The 16072-nt window shown below is 36.6% G+C and overlaps 3 protein-coding genes and 9 non-coding genes across 16 annotated transcripts; all 12 read right to left on the bottom strand.

Moving 5' to 3' along the window:
* Positions 1-3: 3 nt before the first annotated feature.
* Positions 4-2529, bottom strand: TIN1 (tunicamycin induced protein). Its single transcript, XM_023676029.2, has 3 exons — positions 2282-2529; positions 1390-1770; positions 4-977 (listed from the first exon to the last, which is right to left on the bottom strand). Exons 1-3 carry the CDS (start codon positions 2366-2368, stop codon positions 159-161), a joined length of 1287 nt encoding a protein of 428 aa, XP_023531797.2. The 5' UTR covers positions 2369-2529; the 3' UTR covers positions 4-158.
* Positions 2530-2850: 321 nt separating this feature from the next.
* On the bottom strand, positions 2851-2924 carry TRNAV-AAC (transfer RNA valine (anticodon AAC)). Its single transcript has one exon. It is a non-coding gene; the product is annotated as a tRNA-Val (tRNA).
* Positions 2925-3015: 91 nt separating this feature from the next.
* On the bottom strand, positions 3016-3089 carry TRNAV-AAC (transfer RNA valine (anticodon AAC)). Its single transcript has one exon. It is a non-coding gene; the product is annotated as a tRNA-Val (tRNA).
* A 963-nt stretch (positions 3090-4052) lies between these two features.
* Positions 4053-4126, bottom strand: TRNAV-AAC (transfer RNA valine (anticodon AAC)). Its single transcript has one exon. It is a non-coding gene; the product is annotated as a tRNA-Val (tRNA).
* A 1430-nt stretch (positions 4127-5556) lies between these two features.
* TRNAV-AAC (transfer RNA valine (anticodon AAC)) lies at positions 5557-5630 on the bottom strand. Its single transcript has one exon. It is a non-coding gene; the product is annotated as a tRNA-Val (tRNA).
* An 88-nt stretch (positions 5631-5718) lies between these two features.
* TRNAV-AAC (transfer RNA valine (anticodon AAC)) lies at positions 5719-5792 on the bottom strand. The gene has a single exon. It is a non-coding gene; the product is annotated as a tRNA-Val (tRNA).
* An 88-nt stretch (positions 5793-5880) lies between these two features.
* Positions 5881-5954, bottom strand: TRNAV-AAC (transfer RNA valine (anticodon AAC)). The gene has a single exon. It is a non-coding gene; the product is annotated as a tRNA-Val (tRNA).
* An 88-nt stretch (positions 5955-6042) lies between these two features.
* On the bottom strand, positions 6043-6116 carry TRNAV-AAC (transfer RNA valine (anticodon AAC)). Its single transcript has one exon. It is a non-coding gene; the product is annotated as a tRNA-Val (tRNA).
* An 88-nt stretch (positions 6117-6204) lies between these two features.
* On the bottom strand, positions 6205-6278 carry TRNAV-AAC (transfer RNA valine (anticodon AAC)). Its single transcript has one exon. It is a non-coding gene; the product is annotated as a tRNA-Val (tRNA).
* An 88-nt stretch (positions 6279-6366) lies between these two features.
* On the bottom strand, positions 6367-6440 carry TRNAV-AAC (transfer RNA valine (anticodon AAC)). Its single transcript has one exon. It is a non-coding gene; the product is annotated as a tRNA-Val (tRNA).
* Positions 6441-7125: 685 nt separating this feature from the next.
* LOC111794091 (transcription factor bHLH25) lies at positions 7126-11049 on the bottom strand. 3 transcript variants are annotated; one of them, XM_023676222.2, is made up of 5 exons: positions 10849-11049; positions 10561-10648; positions 8722-9249; positions 8293-8646; positions 7126-7680 (listed from the first exon to the last, which is right to left on the bottom strand). In XM_023676222.2, exons 2-5 carry the CDS (start codon positions 10594-10596, stop codon positions 7606-7608), a joined length of 993 nt encoding a protein of 330 aa, XP_023531990.1. In that variant the 5' UTR covers positions 10597-10648; positions 10849-11049; the 3' UTR covers positions 7126-7605. The 3 variants fall into 3 exon arrangements, with proteins under 3 accessions (XP_023531990.1, XP_023531992.1, XP_086979043.1); XM_023676224.2 differs by having other exon boundaries at positions 10561-10643; XM_087122917.1 differs by lacking the exon at positions 10561-10648.
* A 2145-nt stretch (positions 11050-13194) lies between these two features.
* LOC111792720 (uncharacterized) lies at positions 13195-15526 on the bottom strand. 3 transcript variants are annotated; one of them, XM_023674282.2, is made up of 3 exons: positions 15417-15526; positions 13553-14307; positions 13195-13457 (listed from the first exon to the last, which is right to left on the bottom strand). In XM_023674282.2, the coding sequence occupies exon 2, from the start codon at positions 14296-14298 to the stop codon at positions 13591-13593; it is 708 nt and encodes a 235-aa protein (XP_023530050.2). In that variant the 5' UTR covers positions 14299-14307; positions 15417-15526; the 3' UTR covers positions 13195-13457; positions 13553-13590. The 3 variants fall into 3 exon arrangements, with proteins under 3 accessions (XP_023530050.2, XP_086979346.1, XP_086979347.1); XM_087123220.1 differs by having other exon boundaries at positions 13553-15114; positions 15417-15497; XM_087123221.1 differs by lacking the exon at positions 15417-15526 and adding an exon at positions 14405-15410.
* Between the last annotated feature and the right edge of the window lie 546 nt (positions 15527-16072).

The raw sequence follows: 16072 nt of genomic DNA, 5'->3' as shown, positions 1-16072 counted from the left end.
CAATGAAACTAGAAGAAAATATAAAATTTATGACCTTCAATAATTTGTACAGTATTTATGACCTTCTCTATGCTCTCACCACTCACACTCATCTGTATCCTTTTTACACTTTCCACCCGAAGACACTGTGTGTTCAAAACAAACCTTCAGATTCCAGCTTAAATGGTGAATGGATCAGCTGGGGTGTAAACAACTGGAGTTTTCGACACAGTCACATTGCCCAGTTGCAAATGAGGAGCCACCGTATCCTCGATAACGACTGGATTAACTGGCACCACCCTCTCTGGTATGATCCGCTCACTGTCGACCTTCGCCAGGACCTCGAAATGCATCCTCACAACCTCAGGCTTAGTCCTCCATTCTGGAAATCCCTCCAAGTTGATCCCATCTCCTTCTTTCAACTTCTTGTCAACACCAAACCCAATCTTCACGGTTGTTTGGGCGGAAACGTCAGCCTTCAGCAGCTTGAAGGAGCCTTTTTTGTCTGCCTTGGGGCCGAGAAGGGACGTGAGAAGTGTTTCAAAGCCAAGTAATTTCGGATTCGATCCATTGATGGAGGCAATTGGCCATAGCGTTGTGAACGTCTTTGGTGTTAGCATGGTAGGGGCTCCAGCTTGAAGCTGGACAGGGGAAGGAGACTGGATGGCTTGGATGTTTTTTTTGGAAGGGGATGAGAGTTCCACTAGACCAGGGGCAAGGCGTTTGAGCTTGAGCTTGTTGCTGAAGCTAGGAGAAGAAGTGAGGGAGGTAGGACCGACAATACGAAGAGAAAGGATGGGGGCGGATTGAGATCGGGAAATGTGGTGGAGCTGTTCAGCCAAGGCTACAAGCCCCGATGCAAAACCGGGTCGTGTTCGATTGAGCGGGAGAGGAAGATTGAGCGAATGGCGCAGGCTAACAGACCTAGCCCCAGTTACAGTGACAACTGCTCCATCTGCTAAAACAACCTTCTTCAAGACACCAGCATCCACATCATGCTGCAAATTCAATGGCAAACAATCAAACTTGAGAATAAGGCATTCTAAGTTCCAGTTCATGTTCTTTGATGGTTATAACTATTCAATCATTTTATTATATCTCAACTTTGAATGGTGACTTCAAGAACACTGTCTATTCAATCCATATCAATGTCTATTGATCAAGCAAATGAACAAAAGGACGACCTATATCTGTTATCAAATTAAGAACAAAAATGGGTCTTTATCATGCAAAATTGAAGGTTCACTAGTGTAGGAATCATGATAAAACACCCAAATATGGCAATAAACCACCTAATCGAATGGGTGATCATGAAAATTCTCAAAAGTACAGATTATTGCAAGACTCCATGGCAATAGAAGGTTTGAACATAAACAGAAGAACCCAATTCAAAGCAGATAAAATACTCACAGGCAAGGAGACCCTCAAGCCATCAGCATCCTGAATCCAGAGCTCCATCGGTCCAGCGAGCTGAAAGGGAGCCAAGACAGGCAAATCAGAGGCAGTATTACGTTTCTGGACCAACAAATTCTCGTCCCCATGTTGAGGAGCTCGAGGCTGCTCTTGAATTTGAAAAATAGGCAAATCAACGTATTCCCAATGTTGGGCATTTTCCAGAAACTTCAATGGAAAAACTTGGTTATCGATCTCCAACTCGAACTCGTAAGCAACCGAATGCCCAACCTTGGCATCCTTGAGATCGAATCCCGTGATCTTCAAATCGTCAGCCACAAGCCCTAATCCCTTCCCAATCAACTCCTTCACATCCTTCGTAAACCCATCTACAATAGACTGTTCAAAAAAACAATAAAATCCATCAAAATCCACACATTAAACATCAAATAATGAATAACCATTATCTCTAACAAGAGAAAATTCAATCGTCTGGTTAGAGAAACAATAAAACAACATAATACGAACAGAAAACCATCAAAACCCTAAGTATCCAGAAATTAAGCATCAAATAATTACCAAAATGCACAGAAATATAAACAAACAGGGGAAAGCATGATCAAATCCGTCAAAACCAAAACAAGAATGAAATTCCATGGGTTGGTCAGAGAAACAATGAAACACCACAAGAAAAGCAGAAAGCCACAGAAATCCACAAAACTCGCAAATTAAGAATGAAATGACCAAAGAATGTAAAACAGGAAACCACAATCCAACATCAAATCCTCAAACACCAACGAATAATAATTTGAATAGAATCACAATCATAAAATGAACAGGTCCATCAAAACCTCCAAAAGTGGAAAAACAAGCATCAAACAAGCAAACGAAAACGAGAAGAATTACTCACAGAAGGGGGAGATCCAGCGGAAGCATGAAGAGCAAGAAGAACAAAAAGAGTTCCGAGAAAAAGGCAGCGCAGCCCGTGAAGAGCCATAATGCGATCAAAAAACAACAAAATCAAAACAAAACGAAACGAAACGAAGATCAAAATCTCTGGTTTTCCTCTTCCTGGCGATGAATCGATTTGGATGGAAAACGACCCACAGAAAATCTTCGGGGGAAAATTCTAGAACGAATGGAAGAATTGAAAGAAAAATGGGAAGATATTGGGGGTTAAATAGGAAGGCAAAACGGAGTTTCTTTAAAGAGAACGATGACGTGGATGAAGATTGACCAATAGGGATTGAGGAAGTGATGAGATGGAGAGATGGAGAGATCTTATTGGTCGGCGGTGTTGGAATATGAGATGGACGATGGGGGCGTTCCGTTTTGTTTCGCTTCCTTTGGGAACCGGAGGATTTAACGGCGTCTCGGAGTTTCTTCAAAATCTCTGGGCCCCACTTACCTCCGTAATTTCAGCTGTTTTTCAAAATTTTAATAAATAAATAAAAATAAAAAGGAATTAATTACGAAAAATGGCGACGCCCGGGTTCGAACCGGAGACCTTCAGTGTGTTAGACTGACGTGATAACCAACTACACCACGACACCGTTTTGGTGACAGTTGAAATTTTAATCTATTACTAGAATAGGTAAATAATAAATAATGAACAAATAATAATTAAAGAAAAGAATTAAAAAGTGGCGTCGCCCGGATTCGAACCGGAGACCTTCAGTGTGTTAGACTGACGTGATAACCAACTACACCACGACACCGTTTTGTTCCTTTATGAGAAATTAAATATATTATTACATTTATATTTATATCGAGATTTAAATAATTCATATAAATATCTAATTATTAAATATTTGGGATTTTTTTTCCCTCTTTTTTAAATTAATTTATTTGAGCATTAATTGATGAACTAAATTACTAATAAATGAAATTTATTTATTTATTAACTTTATTTTATCTAGTTTCAACCTTTTGAAAGTAGAAGATTCTAAACCTTTGACCGAGAGTGCATATCCATTACTTTCACTCCATGCTCTATTGATCTCTTTTGTGAGAAACAAATTTGATTCTTGATTAAGACTAATTAAAACGAGAGTAGAACACGCTATTACACTTTACTTTTGTTGGATACAAACTTGGTAGGATAGACGGGTATTTATAGTAGAAAAATCTAGATATCTTAAATTTTATAGAACATTCTAGAAACTTCTATATATATATATATATTCGCCTCCTACTTTAATTGACTTAATTAGTCTTCTTTTAGCGTTTTTTTTAATTAAAAAACTTATAAAAATAGACTTGTATTTATAATTTATGAATCAGTTTGTTCAATAAAAAAGAAAAAAAAAAACTTTCTATTTATATTTATTATTTATATAGTGACTAATAAACTTGAAATAAAAATTAGGTTTCCTTTTCTTTTATTTTTACTTCCATAAGAATTATAAATTCTTTGTAAGTAATTAATTTTTTTAAAATAATTTTCTAAAATTAAAAAATATTTTCATTGATCAAATATATGAAAAAAAAATTAAAATATCATGTATTTGTTATTGGGAATAAATTTAAATTAGTGTTAAAATATGAAAAACAAATGTTAATTTTCCAAAAAAATAAATAATAAAAAAAGCAAAAATATTTAAGAACATCTATAAAGAAAATGAGTCTGGAAGTTTCCGGAAAATTAATAAATAAAGAAAAACAAAAAAGAATTAAAAATATGGCGTCGCCCGGATTCGAACCGGAGACCTTCAGTGTGTTAGACTGACGTGATAACCAACTACACCACGACACCACTCTGTTTCTAATTTCAATCAGTTTAATTGTTTTTCATAAGAAATATTTATATATGTATAATATATATATTGTAATAACAATTAAAATAGCAATGGGAGTTTTCTCTCTCATAATTATTATAATTTTTTTTTCTATAATTAATTTAAAATAATTTACTAAAATTAAAATATCCAACTCTCTCATTTATACATATTCAAACACAAAAAAGAAATTTCTAACACTCAATTATTCAATTTATTTTCAAGTTTGTTATTTTCAACCCAAGATTACATCGACCGAAAATTATTAAATTTATTTTTAAAAATACTCATATACTAGAGAGTTTCTCTTTTATTAATTAAAAAAAATGATGAAAATAAAAAATTGTTAAGCAACTAACGATAAGTGATTTTCATTCGTATACTAACGATAAAAACTTTTAATTTATTTTACGGTTTGAAGTATTATAAAATTTCATATATCATTCTACGTAGTAACCGTAAGAATATATATATATATTTTTTATTTTAAAAAACATTAAAGGTAGTATTATATATATATATATATATATATATTTATTTATTTACAAATTCAAAAGTAATTTTGAAACCCATTATTAATAGATTTTTGTTTATTTTTTTTAGACTAAGTCAATAAAAACATAGCTAAATTTTGTATTTTGTCTCAAAAATGCCCAACAATTTTCAGAAGTGCTTTTAAGTTAGTTTTGATATAAACGTTCATGTTTTGATTCAAATTCAATAGTGTTTAAAAAATATCACTAAAATTTAAAAAAATCATTAATATCTTTCAAATTTTTTAAGAAGTTAAAAAATACTCTTAGAGTTCCTTTAAAAAAATATTAATGAAATTTTACAATTAGTATTAATACTCGTAACTTTTATAAAAAAAAGTTTTAAAAAATTATTGCCGTCAATCTGTGGATTGAAATCGTCTATCTACACCTTATAGATCTTTATCTAAAAATGTGTTTTAATTTTTTTTTAAAATAATTTAAATGTGTTTTTGAAGACGGTAATAATGAAATTTTTGAAAGATGAAGGATATTTTTTTTAAATATTTTTAAAAATTAAAAAACATTTTTTTAACAAAGTATTATCAAGTTTTATATAAAATTATTTTATTTTTACTTGAATATTATTAAAAACTTTCCAGCTTAAGAATATATATTTTTTTTCACAAAAATGTAAAGTTTGACGGTATTTTTATTAATTTTCCATTTTGTAAATAGAAGATACTATTAAAATTTATTCGGTTTTTTTTTTTAAAAAAAAAATTATTTATTAACCGGCGTCGCCCGGAATCAGCGGCAAAATGGTCTTGGATTTAATGGTGAAAGTTTCTTCAAAATCTGTGGGCCCCACTTTCAGCCGCAGTTTTTTTTCTTAAATTAATTAATAAATAAAAAAGAAAACGGAATTCGAAAAATGGCGTCGCCTGGATTCGAACCGGAGACCTTCAGTGTGTTAGACTGACGTGATAACCAACTACACCACGACACCGTTCTGTTATTAATTGAGCAATTTTAAAGTAATTTTACTAAAATTAATAAATAATAAACAAATAAAAATTAGAAAATAATTAAAAAGATGGCGTTGCCCGGGTTCGAACCGGAGACCTTCAGTGTGTTAGACTGACGTGATAACCAACTACACCACGACACCGTTCTGTTAAAAGTTGAGCAATTTTAAACTAATTTTACTAAAATTAATAAATAATAAACAAATAAAAATTAGAAAATAATTAAAAAGATGGCGTCGCCCGGGTTCGAACCGGAGACCTTCAGTGTGTTAGACTGACGTGATAACCAACTACACCACGACACCGTTCTGTTAATAGTTGAGCAATTTTAAAGTAATTTTACTAAAATTAATAAATAATAAACAAATAAAAATTAGAAAATAATTAAAAAGATGGCGTCGCCCGGGTTCGAACCGGAGACCTTCAGTGTGTTAGACTGACGTGATAACCAACTACACCACGACACCGTTCTGTTAATAGTTGAGCAATTTTAAACTAATTTTACTAAAATTAATAAATAATAAACAAATAAAAATTAGAAAATAATTAAAAAGATGGCGTCGCCCGGGTTCGAACCGGAGACCTTCAGTGTGTTAGACTGACGTGATAACCAACTACACCACGACACCGTTCTGTTAATAGTTGAGCTATTTTAAGGTAATTTTACTAAAATTAATAAATAATAAACAAATAAAAATTAGAAAATAATAAAAAAGATGGCGTCGCCCGGGTTCGAACCGGAGACCTTCAGTGTGTTAGACTGACGTGATAACCAACTACACCACGACACCATTTTGTTAATTGGCGAGCAAGGTAATTTTAATATAATTTACATTCACTAAAATTCAAATGTTTTTTAATTGACCAAATATATGAAAAGAGAATCATAATAACATATCTGTAAAAAGGAATAACTTTAAATGAAAACAAATATTAATTTTTGCAAAAAGAAAAATGAAAACGACCAAAAAAAAAATAATAATAAATAAAACAACGTGATCAAACTATATCAAAGGTTGAATTATGCACTCGAAACAGTGTTGACACATGAAGTCCAATGTTAGAGAGAACCCAGATGGATGGATGTTTGGGATGTCCCATTGAGATAATCGACACATGGGTCCATTCCCAACGGATGTGTCCGAGCAAGCCAAGATGACTAATGTGTCCCGACACATGGGATGACATCACGATACATGAGTTATGTTGTTCGAAACCAAGATGACAATGAGATGCGACGTTGTTGTGCTGCAATAATTGAACATGAACGCACGAACAACGTGTGTGGTCAAACAAGCTTGGATTCCGCACAAGCAACGTCCAATTGGCGAAGGCAAACCTCGCAAACGGTCCAACGAAGCCACAAAGCTAGGTTAAAAATGTGAATAGCCGTAAGCAGCATGTCAAGATCACGACGCCGTGGGGTTAAAAAAGTACGATTATGACCTCTGGCGTCCTAAATTTTGAAGTGAGGGGTAACATAAAAGAGTATTCTTTTTTACTATTTCATCACTTCCAATCAAGAAATTACAAAGCAAAGTGAGTGTAAAAAGAGGCTGAAACAATGTCATGGAGGCCTCAAAAAACAGCAAACAAACAGCAATAAACTGTAAAAAAAAACACAACACAAAGGCCTTTGCTGTTCTACAAACTTCAAAAAACCAAGTTCCCTTTCTCATATCAGTTCCATGTAATGTAAGGAGAAGAAACCACAGAGTTGGCTGCTTTCTGGGAACCCTCAATGGCTAAAAAACCTCCAAACAAGACACAAAAATGACAGAAAAAAACCCCCCACCTGCAATCTGAATCTCACAACTGGTTTGCTTTAAGGGTATTGGTCTATATTTGTTGGAACATCACGGACCTGTAAACATAAGGGATGGGCTTAGACTTGGAACTGACTGTTCTTATTTTGTTTGAAGGCTAAGGAAGATCTGAAAACATTCTTCTATCTTCTCATTGGAACGAACGGAGAGTCGACTGCAAGTTCTTCACGAGATCCTTTAGTGACAAACGGAATTCGTTATCCATCTGCAAAAAGATGAACATGTTTCAAGAACAGCTCACATTTGTATGGACAAAGACATTTAAAATGTGGAACTGATTGCAGGGCAAGAACTTGAATGGTTGTCTTATCTAAGTATACGATCGGTGTGAGATCCCACATCGATTGAGGAGAAGAACGAAACATTCTTTATAAGGGTGTGGAAACCTCTCTAGCAGATGCGTTTTAAAAATCTTAACGGGAAGCCCAGAAGGGAAAACTTAAAAAGGACAATATTTGCTAGCGGTGGGCTTGGACTGTTACAAATGGTATTAGAACCAGATATTGGGCGATGTGCCAGCGAGGAGGCTGAGCCCAGAAGGGGTGTGGACACAAGGCTGTGTGTCAACAAGGACATTGGGCCCCGAAGGGAGGTGAATTGGGGGGTCCCACATCGATGGGAGAAAGGAACGAGTGCCAGCGATGACGCTGGGTCCCGAAAGAGGGTGGATTGTGAGATCCCACATCAATTGGAGAGAAGAACTAAACATTTTTTATAAGGGTGTGGAAACCTCTCCCTAGCAACCGCATTTTAAAAACCTTGAGGGGAAGCTCGAAAGGGAAAGCCCAAAGAAGACAACAGTCAGTTAAGTTATTACCTGAGCAATAATGGTTATGTCAAGAGCAAGATTCCCAAATGACATAAAGCTGCTGTTGACTATAGTTAGGTGCAACTTTTCAATTTCAGCAATGGTCTTCTCTATGACATCTTTGTTTTTCACACAGTGTATTCTTATAAGGATGTTCTTGTCGCAAGATCTGGCTTCGATCTCAGGAAGTGGCTCATCCTCCGTTTTCGATGTGTTGTTTCCATCACCGAAAACTCGGGATTTCTTGACGAATACCACGGATTCAATGTCTTTCCTTCGAGTTTGTTCCTCTAGTATCTTCACTTTCTCCTGCAGTTGTTTCAGGTACTTGATGGCATCTCCAAGAACAGAAGCCTTGTCCATCTATCAGCAGCCAGGGAAATAACAGAGTTAAACAGTTTCTCTTCATTTATCAGCCAAAAAGTTAAAGATCCATACCTTCTTAAGACCAGGAACGATAGCAGACAAGGCGATAAACCGCTGGCTGAGCTTCTCTCGCCGTTTCCGCTCTGCAAGAATGTGATCTTGAGCCGGGGGGAGTCTACTTTTGATAGCAGTTCTTTTCGCTCCACGGTCGGACTTGGTTAAATGGCTTTGGTGACATAATGAGCCCTGAGAAATCAACATATCAGAAGGGATATTGCTGATACTCTGAGGACACACAACCTCCTCTTTTGGCCTTGTGAAGTCCATTTGATTCGTGTAGTTGGAAGCCGAAACAGACGTGGTCGGATATGCAACGACGTGTGCGTTTGGCGAATGATTAGCTGTTTGGTATGAACTGAGATGTTTCGCGTACCCAAATATGGCATTTTGAGAATGGTTTGAAGAAGCCTTATGGTCAAGGTTTGTATGAGCATAAGAATGCTGCAAATTCTCCCCAAAAGCTGCTGCTAATGGGAGTGTGCTAATCTCATCTATAGAGCTCTTGTGCCACTGATTGACAAAGCCACTATCCTCCATTCCCTACAAAAGAAAGAACAACTTCACCAATGGCCCATTTCCTTTTCATAATCCAAACACGTCCAAACCTATTGTGCTCCTATCACTAAACCGAAAAACATAACTTAAACTTCGTATATTCTTGTAACGGTTCAAGCCCACCACTAGCAGATATTGTCCTCTTTGGGCTTGCCCGAGCTTTCCCTTTTAGGCTTCCCCTCAAGATTTTTAAAACGCATCTGCTAGGGAGAGGTTTCCACACCCTTATAAAGAATGCTTCGTTCTCCTCCCCAACTGATGTGGGATCTCACAATCCACCCCCTTTGGGGCCTAGGGAGAGGTTTCCACACCCTTATAAAGAATGCTTCGTTCTCCTCCCCAACCGATGGGAGATCTCACATTGCACCCCCTTTGGGACCTAGGGAGAGGTTTCCACACCCTTATAAAGAATGCTTCGTTCTCCTCCCCAACCGAAGTGGAATCTCACAATCCACCCCTTTGGGGCTTAGGGAGAGGTTTCCACACCCTTATAAAGAATGTTTCGTTCTCCTCCCCAACCGATGTGAGATCTCACATTGCACCCCCTTTAGGGCCTAGGGAGAGGTTTCCACACCCTTATAAAGAATGCTTCGTTCTCCTCCCCAACCAATGTAAGATCTCACAATCCACCCCCTTTGGAGCCTAAGGAGAGGTTTCCACACCCTTATAGAGAATGCTTCGTTCTCCTCTCCAACCGATATAGGATCTCACAATCCACCCCCTTTGTTGGCCTAGGGAGAGGTTTCCACACCCTTATAAAGAATGCTTCATTCTCCTCCCCGACCGATGTGAGATCTCACATTGCACCCCTTTTGGGGCCTAGGGAGAGGTTTCCACACCCTTATAAAGAATGCTTCGTTCTCCTCTCCAACCGATATAGGATCTCACAATCCACCCCCTTTTAGGGCCTAGCGTCCTCGCTGGCACTCCGCCTCATGTTCACCTCCTGTTGGGGCTCAGCCTCCTCACTGGCACATCCCCAGTGCCTGACTCTAATACCATTTGTAACGGCCCAATCCCACCACTCAAGATTTTTAGGGGAGGTTTCCACACCCTTATAAAGAATGTTTCGTTCTCCTCCCCGACCAATGTAGAATCTCACAATTCTTCTCCATCCTTCACTCGTTGACTCAGAGATTAATACAAGATCCAACGAGTGATCATTCATATTAATTCGAAGCAAAACAACTAGATTCAAACATAGAAACTCCTATCCAGCAGACAGCTTAAGTTGATAGTACATAACTACACACAAACAAGTTCCAAAGTATCATTCTATCAATCAATTCCTCTTACCATCTCAGAAAACCCCATCATAGATGATATCTCCATCCACAAAGCTTCTTCTTCACCGAAACAAACCTCCTCAAACCAGTCAGCTAAACTGCAAAAGACATAAACTAAATCAATTCACCCACCAACCCTAATTTCCCCCACTTCCCATCAAAATCTACAAGAACAGTCCCAAAACAATGGAGAATCTCCAAGAACCCATTAACCCCAACAACAAAACAAACTCAGAAAGAAACCCATTTAAGCAAACATGATCGCCAAAACAAAATGGCAGAAAGCTTTTGTTCTCACCTCAACAATGGCAGGGAAGAGACATGGAGAAGCCTTTTGAAGCTTTATTGTTCACCTGCCAATGGCTAGGTTTATGAACAGTCGCTCTCGGATTCTCACGGAGTGGAGAGTTTGATTTCGGTATGGAATGGAGGAAAGTCTTGAAGGGTTTGAAGAAGAAATGGGAACCGATAAAATCATGGATGATTATGACTTTGGAATCCATTTATTTTCGGTGTTTTGTGGACTTTTTTAGGGAAACTTCACCAACCAGGCTTTGAAATTTTGGTTAATGGGTTGATTATTGATTAAAATATGTTGATATGAATGTGTGTATAAGTTCCCAATTCTTTTGAGAATATATTATTGCTGTAATTATGGTAACCATTCACACCTTCAAATAAAAATACATTTGAATTTTTTTAAAATTTTATTAATACCTTTCATTAAAAAAAAAAATTAAAAAATACTCGTCCATAGTATATGAACGGAACTGTTAGTATTGTATTTCAAAAATATCCCTGAACTTTCGTAAATATAATTAATACCCTTAAATTTAGAAGAAGAAAAAAACGTCATTCTTTTCACTGTTAATATTCCTAAAATTGAATACAGTATTAATTATTTTTTAAAACTTTCTAAAAAATTAAAGGGATACAAATGTTTTAGAAATTTTTTAAAAGTTGAAAGATATTATCAACGTTTGAAATTGTCGTTAGCTATAGTTTTTATTCATACGAACACATTTTTTCTTTTAAGAAAATTATATTTGATCAATATTTATATATTGAAAGTATAAATTAATCTCGGGTATTGATGTCGATTTTTTTAATAAAAAAATAGATATTTTTCTCTTTCGATTTCTTAAAAATATTAATGAAAATGTTGACGAGCTGATAAATGTTGAATATTTAATTCATTGGATAGAAACATCAATCTTAAACATAATACCATTGAAATTTTGACGTTTGATTTTAATTTAGTCTTTAACTTTCTCGTTTGAAATCTTTCTATTTACAGTTTTGAACAAGTTTTGGATTGATCGATCACACCTCTAGGACGATATAGGTAGGTCAACTTTCGATTAAAATAGATGACGTTTTCGTTTTAATTCAATATGCAAGTGGCTTTACTATCGAATCGTTCATAATAAAGTTGGTTGCTTCCTATTGCTTGAAATCTTTTGTATGACCGTTTGTAAATTAGTCATATATTATGTAAAAGTAACGATGTTTTGTGGAACCTCGTGCATATGTATACTCATAAAAATCATTAAATAATGATGTTGTAACAACTCATGCTTAAGATTCGACAACTGGTAGCCCCGACATTCTCCTACGACATAGTCACGTTACTTACTCTTTGCTGTTAAGAGGGAAGACTATCCTCACAAACCATCACGAACCATTCCACTGATTATTGTAAATCATTCCAATGATTATGATTGAGCCACAAAAGAAGAACGTAAGAAATTGTTACAAATAAATTATTATTGTAAATGAAAAAGCATCAAGTCACAGTTATTGGATTACAACTCAAATTTTTCTTTTAAAATTCAATCCAATCGAAATCACGAACACCTCTAAAAGTATCTCGAGCAAGATTGGATATTAGGTACCATTTTTTTATGAGCTGGAAACCCTCCAAACTAGGGCAATTCTAAATGTTAGGTGTGAGGAAGAGAGATTGTGAGGATCTTATTTTTGCATTATTTTATTTTCCTTGAAAATAATATTCCCATGGTAAAGACAATAAACTTCAAATGATTTAAACTTGGACACAAATTTATTTTGAAAAATGTGTGGGCTATCAACCCCTTCCACTTCGATCATGATATATCATGTCGAAACAGTCTAGAGTTGATTTGGATTGGGTTGATGGGTGGGAATTTTAGTTCAGTGGTTCCTGGAAATGCATCTGGAAATGCATATGGTCGAGTGAAAGTCTTCTATAACTATTTGAGCTAGAATTCTAAAGGCCTAGTTATAAACAAATATGTATATATATGTTGTAAGCGTCCCAGTCTTGCTTGTCTGAATCGGTTCATAGGGAGGATGTCACGGTCATGCTTGTCCAAAGCATATTGTTTATGGCCACATGATAGATGTCCCAGTCTTGCTTATTCGAGTTGGTTGAGTTGGTTGACAGGGACGTCAATTAATTTATTCAAGATCCTTAAAACACTGCTTCAAACCAAAAACTTGCAGCAAGCAAAGGATTAAACCATAATGAATCTCGCAAACAAATGACCAAATGGAATTGGATCTTAAAATCCATAAGACAGACATAGAACAACAAAAGGTTAATAACAGAATTGGATCTTATCAGATGAGAACTAATTTGAGTAAAGCTTGTCAACAATGGCAGTTCAAGAACGTTCAGCCAGACCAATTCATATATTTTCAGTTTCAGTAGTATCTGGACAATGAAATTATAAGTTCCTATGAACTACGAACTCATCAATTGACAGTAAGGGTACTGACTACTATAAGATCTCTAAGCAGTAACAGGGTCAAAACAAATGTATTTGATATACAAAATCGAACAATACACACCTGTAGAATGCACGAATTTCGAACAATGGGCTAGTTCCTTGTAACGACAGAGGATGTCCTGATGAATCTCAAGTCCTGCAAGATATAAACAACCGAAACGCCACCGAGATTATAAACCGATGTAATAACTAGTACCAACAAAGCATGGATTAGCAAGATTAAGCACTTACATTCAGGTAACAAAAGGAACTTATGAAAGTGTTCCTAATTAAGATGTTGAAATTGTTCCTGTTTTGTGACTTGAATCTTTTCCATGAACTTGAAGATCAGCATTCTTCCAAAACTTGATAACATGAAGACTCTCTTCTTCAGTTGATCTCTGCACAACGATTCGACTAGCATACCCTTTTTCTCTCATTTGAAGGCATATCTGGGAGGGATTGTTTGCTTCAAGAAAAACCATGTACAACCAGCCTTTGTCAGACAAAAGAGCATCAGCAACTGGCAACATTCTATCGATAACGCTGCGGCCATTTTCCCCTCCTGCCCAAGCAGAGGCAATTCCTTCAAGACCCACTTCATCCTCAGGGGTTGGAACATAGGGTGGATTCACAATCAACACATCAACGGATGAAGCCAGTCGTTTCTCCAAACCATATGCTATGTCAGTGGATATCAACTCCGCATGAACCCCATGTGCTTCTAGTGTCTCCCGAGTGACTCTCGTTGCATGAGGATTGATGTCTGTAGCGATATAGTGAGTGCCAGAGGCTTCCTTTCCCAACATAAGAGCAAGAGATGTTATGACATACCCACTTCCACAGCCTACTTCTAAGCACAATGTTGGGTGATGACTTAACAAGTTAACTCGGTCAGCTAAAAGTGCATCGACCAAAGCAAATGAATCATCACAGGGTTCATAAACCTCACGATGAGAACTCACAAGGTGGATTTGCGCAGTTTTGAATGGGGACATGTGCTGGAACTGTCACGAAATTATGGATAAGAAGAGATGAACAAGTATCAAGGAAACTTATGTGTGTGTATTATTATGTGAAACAATTGCATCGAAAAGAAAAGACCTGTTAGGAATAACGACTCTCTATGATGGTATGATATTGTCCACCTTGAACATAAGCTCTCATGGTTTTGCTTTGGACTTTCTCAAAAGGCTTCATAACAATGGAGATGTATTCCTTACTTATAAACCCATGATCATTCTCTAAATTAGCCAAGGTGGGATTTCCTCCCAACAATCCTTAACAATCCTCCCCTCAAACAAAATACATATAGAGCCTCCCTCGAGGCCTATGGAGCCCTCAAATAGCCTCCCCCTTAATCGAGGCTTGACTCCTTTGGAGTTCTCGAACAAAGTACACCCTTTGTTCGACACTTGAGTCGCTTTTGACTACACCTTCGAGACTCACAACTTCTTTGTTCGACATTTGAGGATGCTATTGACATAGCTACGTTAAGGGCATGATTATGATACCATGTTAGAAATCACGACTCTCCACAATATTATGATATTATCCACTTGAGCATAAGCTCTCATGGTTTTTCTTTCAGCTTCCCCAAAAGGCCTCACACCAACGGAGATGTATTCCTTACTTATAAACTCAGGATCGTTGCCTAAATTAGCCAATGTAGAACTCCCTCCCAACAATCCCGAGCAAGGCCACCAGAAAAGTCAGTGGCAGAAATTCAGGCCCAAATCCCAATAATTCTTTTCGCAGACGGTTCCCGGATAATTTCCGAGCAATTCCCAGTGATTTTAGGGCACAAAATGCTCCTACAAGTAGGGATCAGAACCTTCACTTTAATCAACAATGGGACACCGATTTTTGATTTCCGAAAGAACACAAGCAAGAAAATGACAGATAAAACAAGTCAAGAAGACTCATGGGTTCATAAAGCGAATCAAACTACTCGATTCGGCATATGAACAAAACCAACAGCGAATAGATTTTACACAAGCCAGATTCATTTCCATCCTTGGAGGCTCGGAGAAAATCAGTAGAATCAAGCGATTATACCCAACATCCATCAAAAAGGAAAGAAAGCAACTGAAATCAAAGGAAATGGATACAATACCAGGAAGGAAAATGGAGAGTACGAGGAAACTGCTGCGAAGAAATGAGAGACCAACTGGAGAGCTGAAGAGAGAGATTAAGTGATATTGATAATCTATAATGTACAAGTCAAATTTATGGTGCTTTTTTGTATGTCATATGCATTAGGGTATTTTTTTCGTTATGATGTTCTCCATGATGCTATGCAAGTTTTTTTCTTCCGTGGCATTTGGCAGGCCGTTAGTGAGTGACGAGCTAGACTTAGGGGTACGTGAATCTGCCTGGTGGCTCCATGTCTGTGCGTGTGTGTATATAAATACTATACATCCAATCTTGCCCGTATCAGAAAGCTCCTTAAGGCCATGCCATGATAATTTTAAAACTAGGTCCCATCATATTGCATGCGTTCACATTTTTTCTGACCCAACATGACTATTTTTAAAATACTCAAGCAATATGCTACTTTTGTTTTTTTAGGTAAAAGTAGAAACCATATACGATAACAATGTCGCGACCAAGGCCATAAAACGGGTAGTCCAGGGATTTGTTCATTTTATTTAATTTATGACACGTATTTTTCGCTTTTCTATTTACGACTAAGTTGTTTTAAGATATTTATTATGAATGTTAAGTCGATGACACATTATGTTTTCCGCATGCATTAGTCACGTCATACAT

The sequence above is a fragment of the Cucurbita pepo genome, chromosome 4, assembly GCF_057944985.1.
Source record: "Cucurbita pepo subsp. pepo isolate OVF chromosome 4, ASM5794498v1, whole genome shotgun sequence".
Lineage (NCBI taxonomy): Eukaryota > Viridiplantae > Streptophyta > Magnoliopsida > Cucurbitales > Cucurbitaceae > Cucurbita > Cucurbita pepo.
Note: the sequence above shows the minus strand (reverse complement) of the source record. Positions and strands in the feature narration are given on the sequence as shown.

Coding starts and splice junctions, on each gene's coding strand:
- LOC111792720 (XM_023674282.2), bottom strand. CDS start 14,298: ATGTCCCCATTCAAAACTGCGCAAATCCACCTTGTGAGTTCTCATCGT.
- LOC111794091 (XM_023676222.2), bottom strand. CDS start 10,596: ATGGAGATATCATCTATGATGGGGTTTTCTGAGATG. Junction 8,647..8,721: donor TCGTTCCTGGTCTTAAGAAG/GTATGGATCTTT, acceptor GGCTGCTGATAG/ATGGACAAGGCTTCTGTTCT. Junction 7,681..8,292: donor ACATAACCATTATTGCTCAG/GTAATAACTTAA, acceptor ATCTTTTTGCAG/ATGGATAACGAATTCCGTTT.
- TIN1 (XM_023676029.2), bottom strand. CDS start 2,368: ATGGCTCTTCACGGGCTGCGCTGCCTTTTTCTCGGAACTCTTTTTGTT. Junction 1,771..2,281: donor CCGCTGGATCTCCCCCTTCT/GTGAGTAATTCT, acceptor TTTTTTGAACAG/TCTATTGTAGATGGGTTTAC. Junction 978..1,389: donor GCTTGAGGGTCTCCTTGCCT/GTGAGTATTTTA, acceptor TTGAATTTGCAG/CATGATGTGGATGCTGGTGT.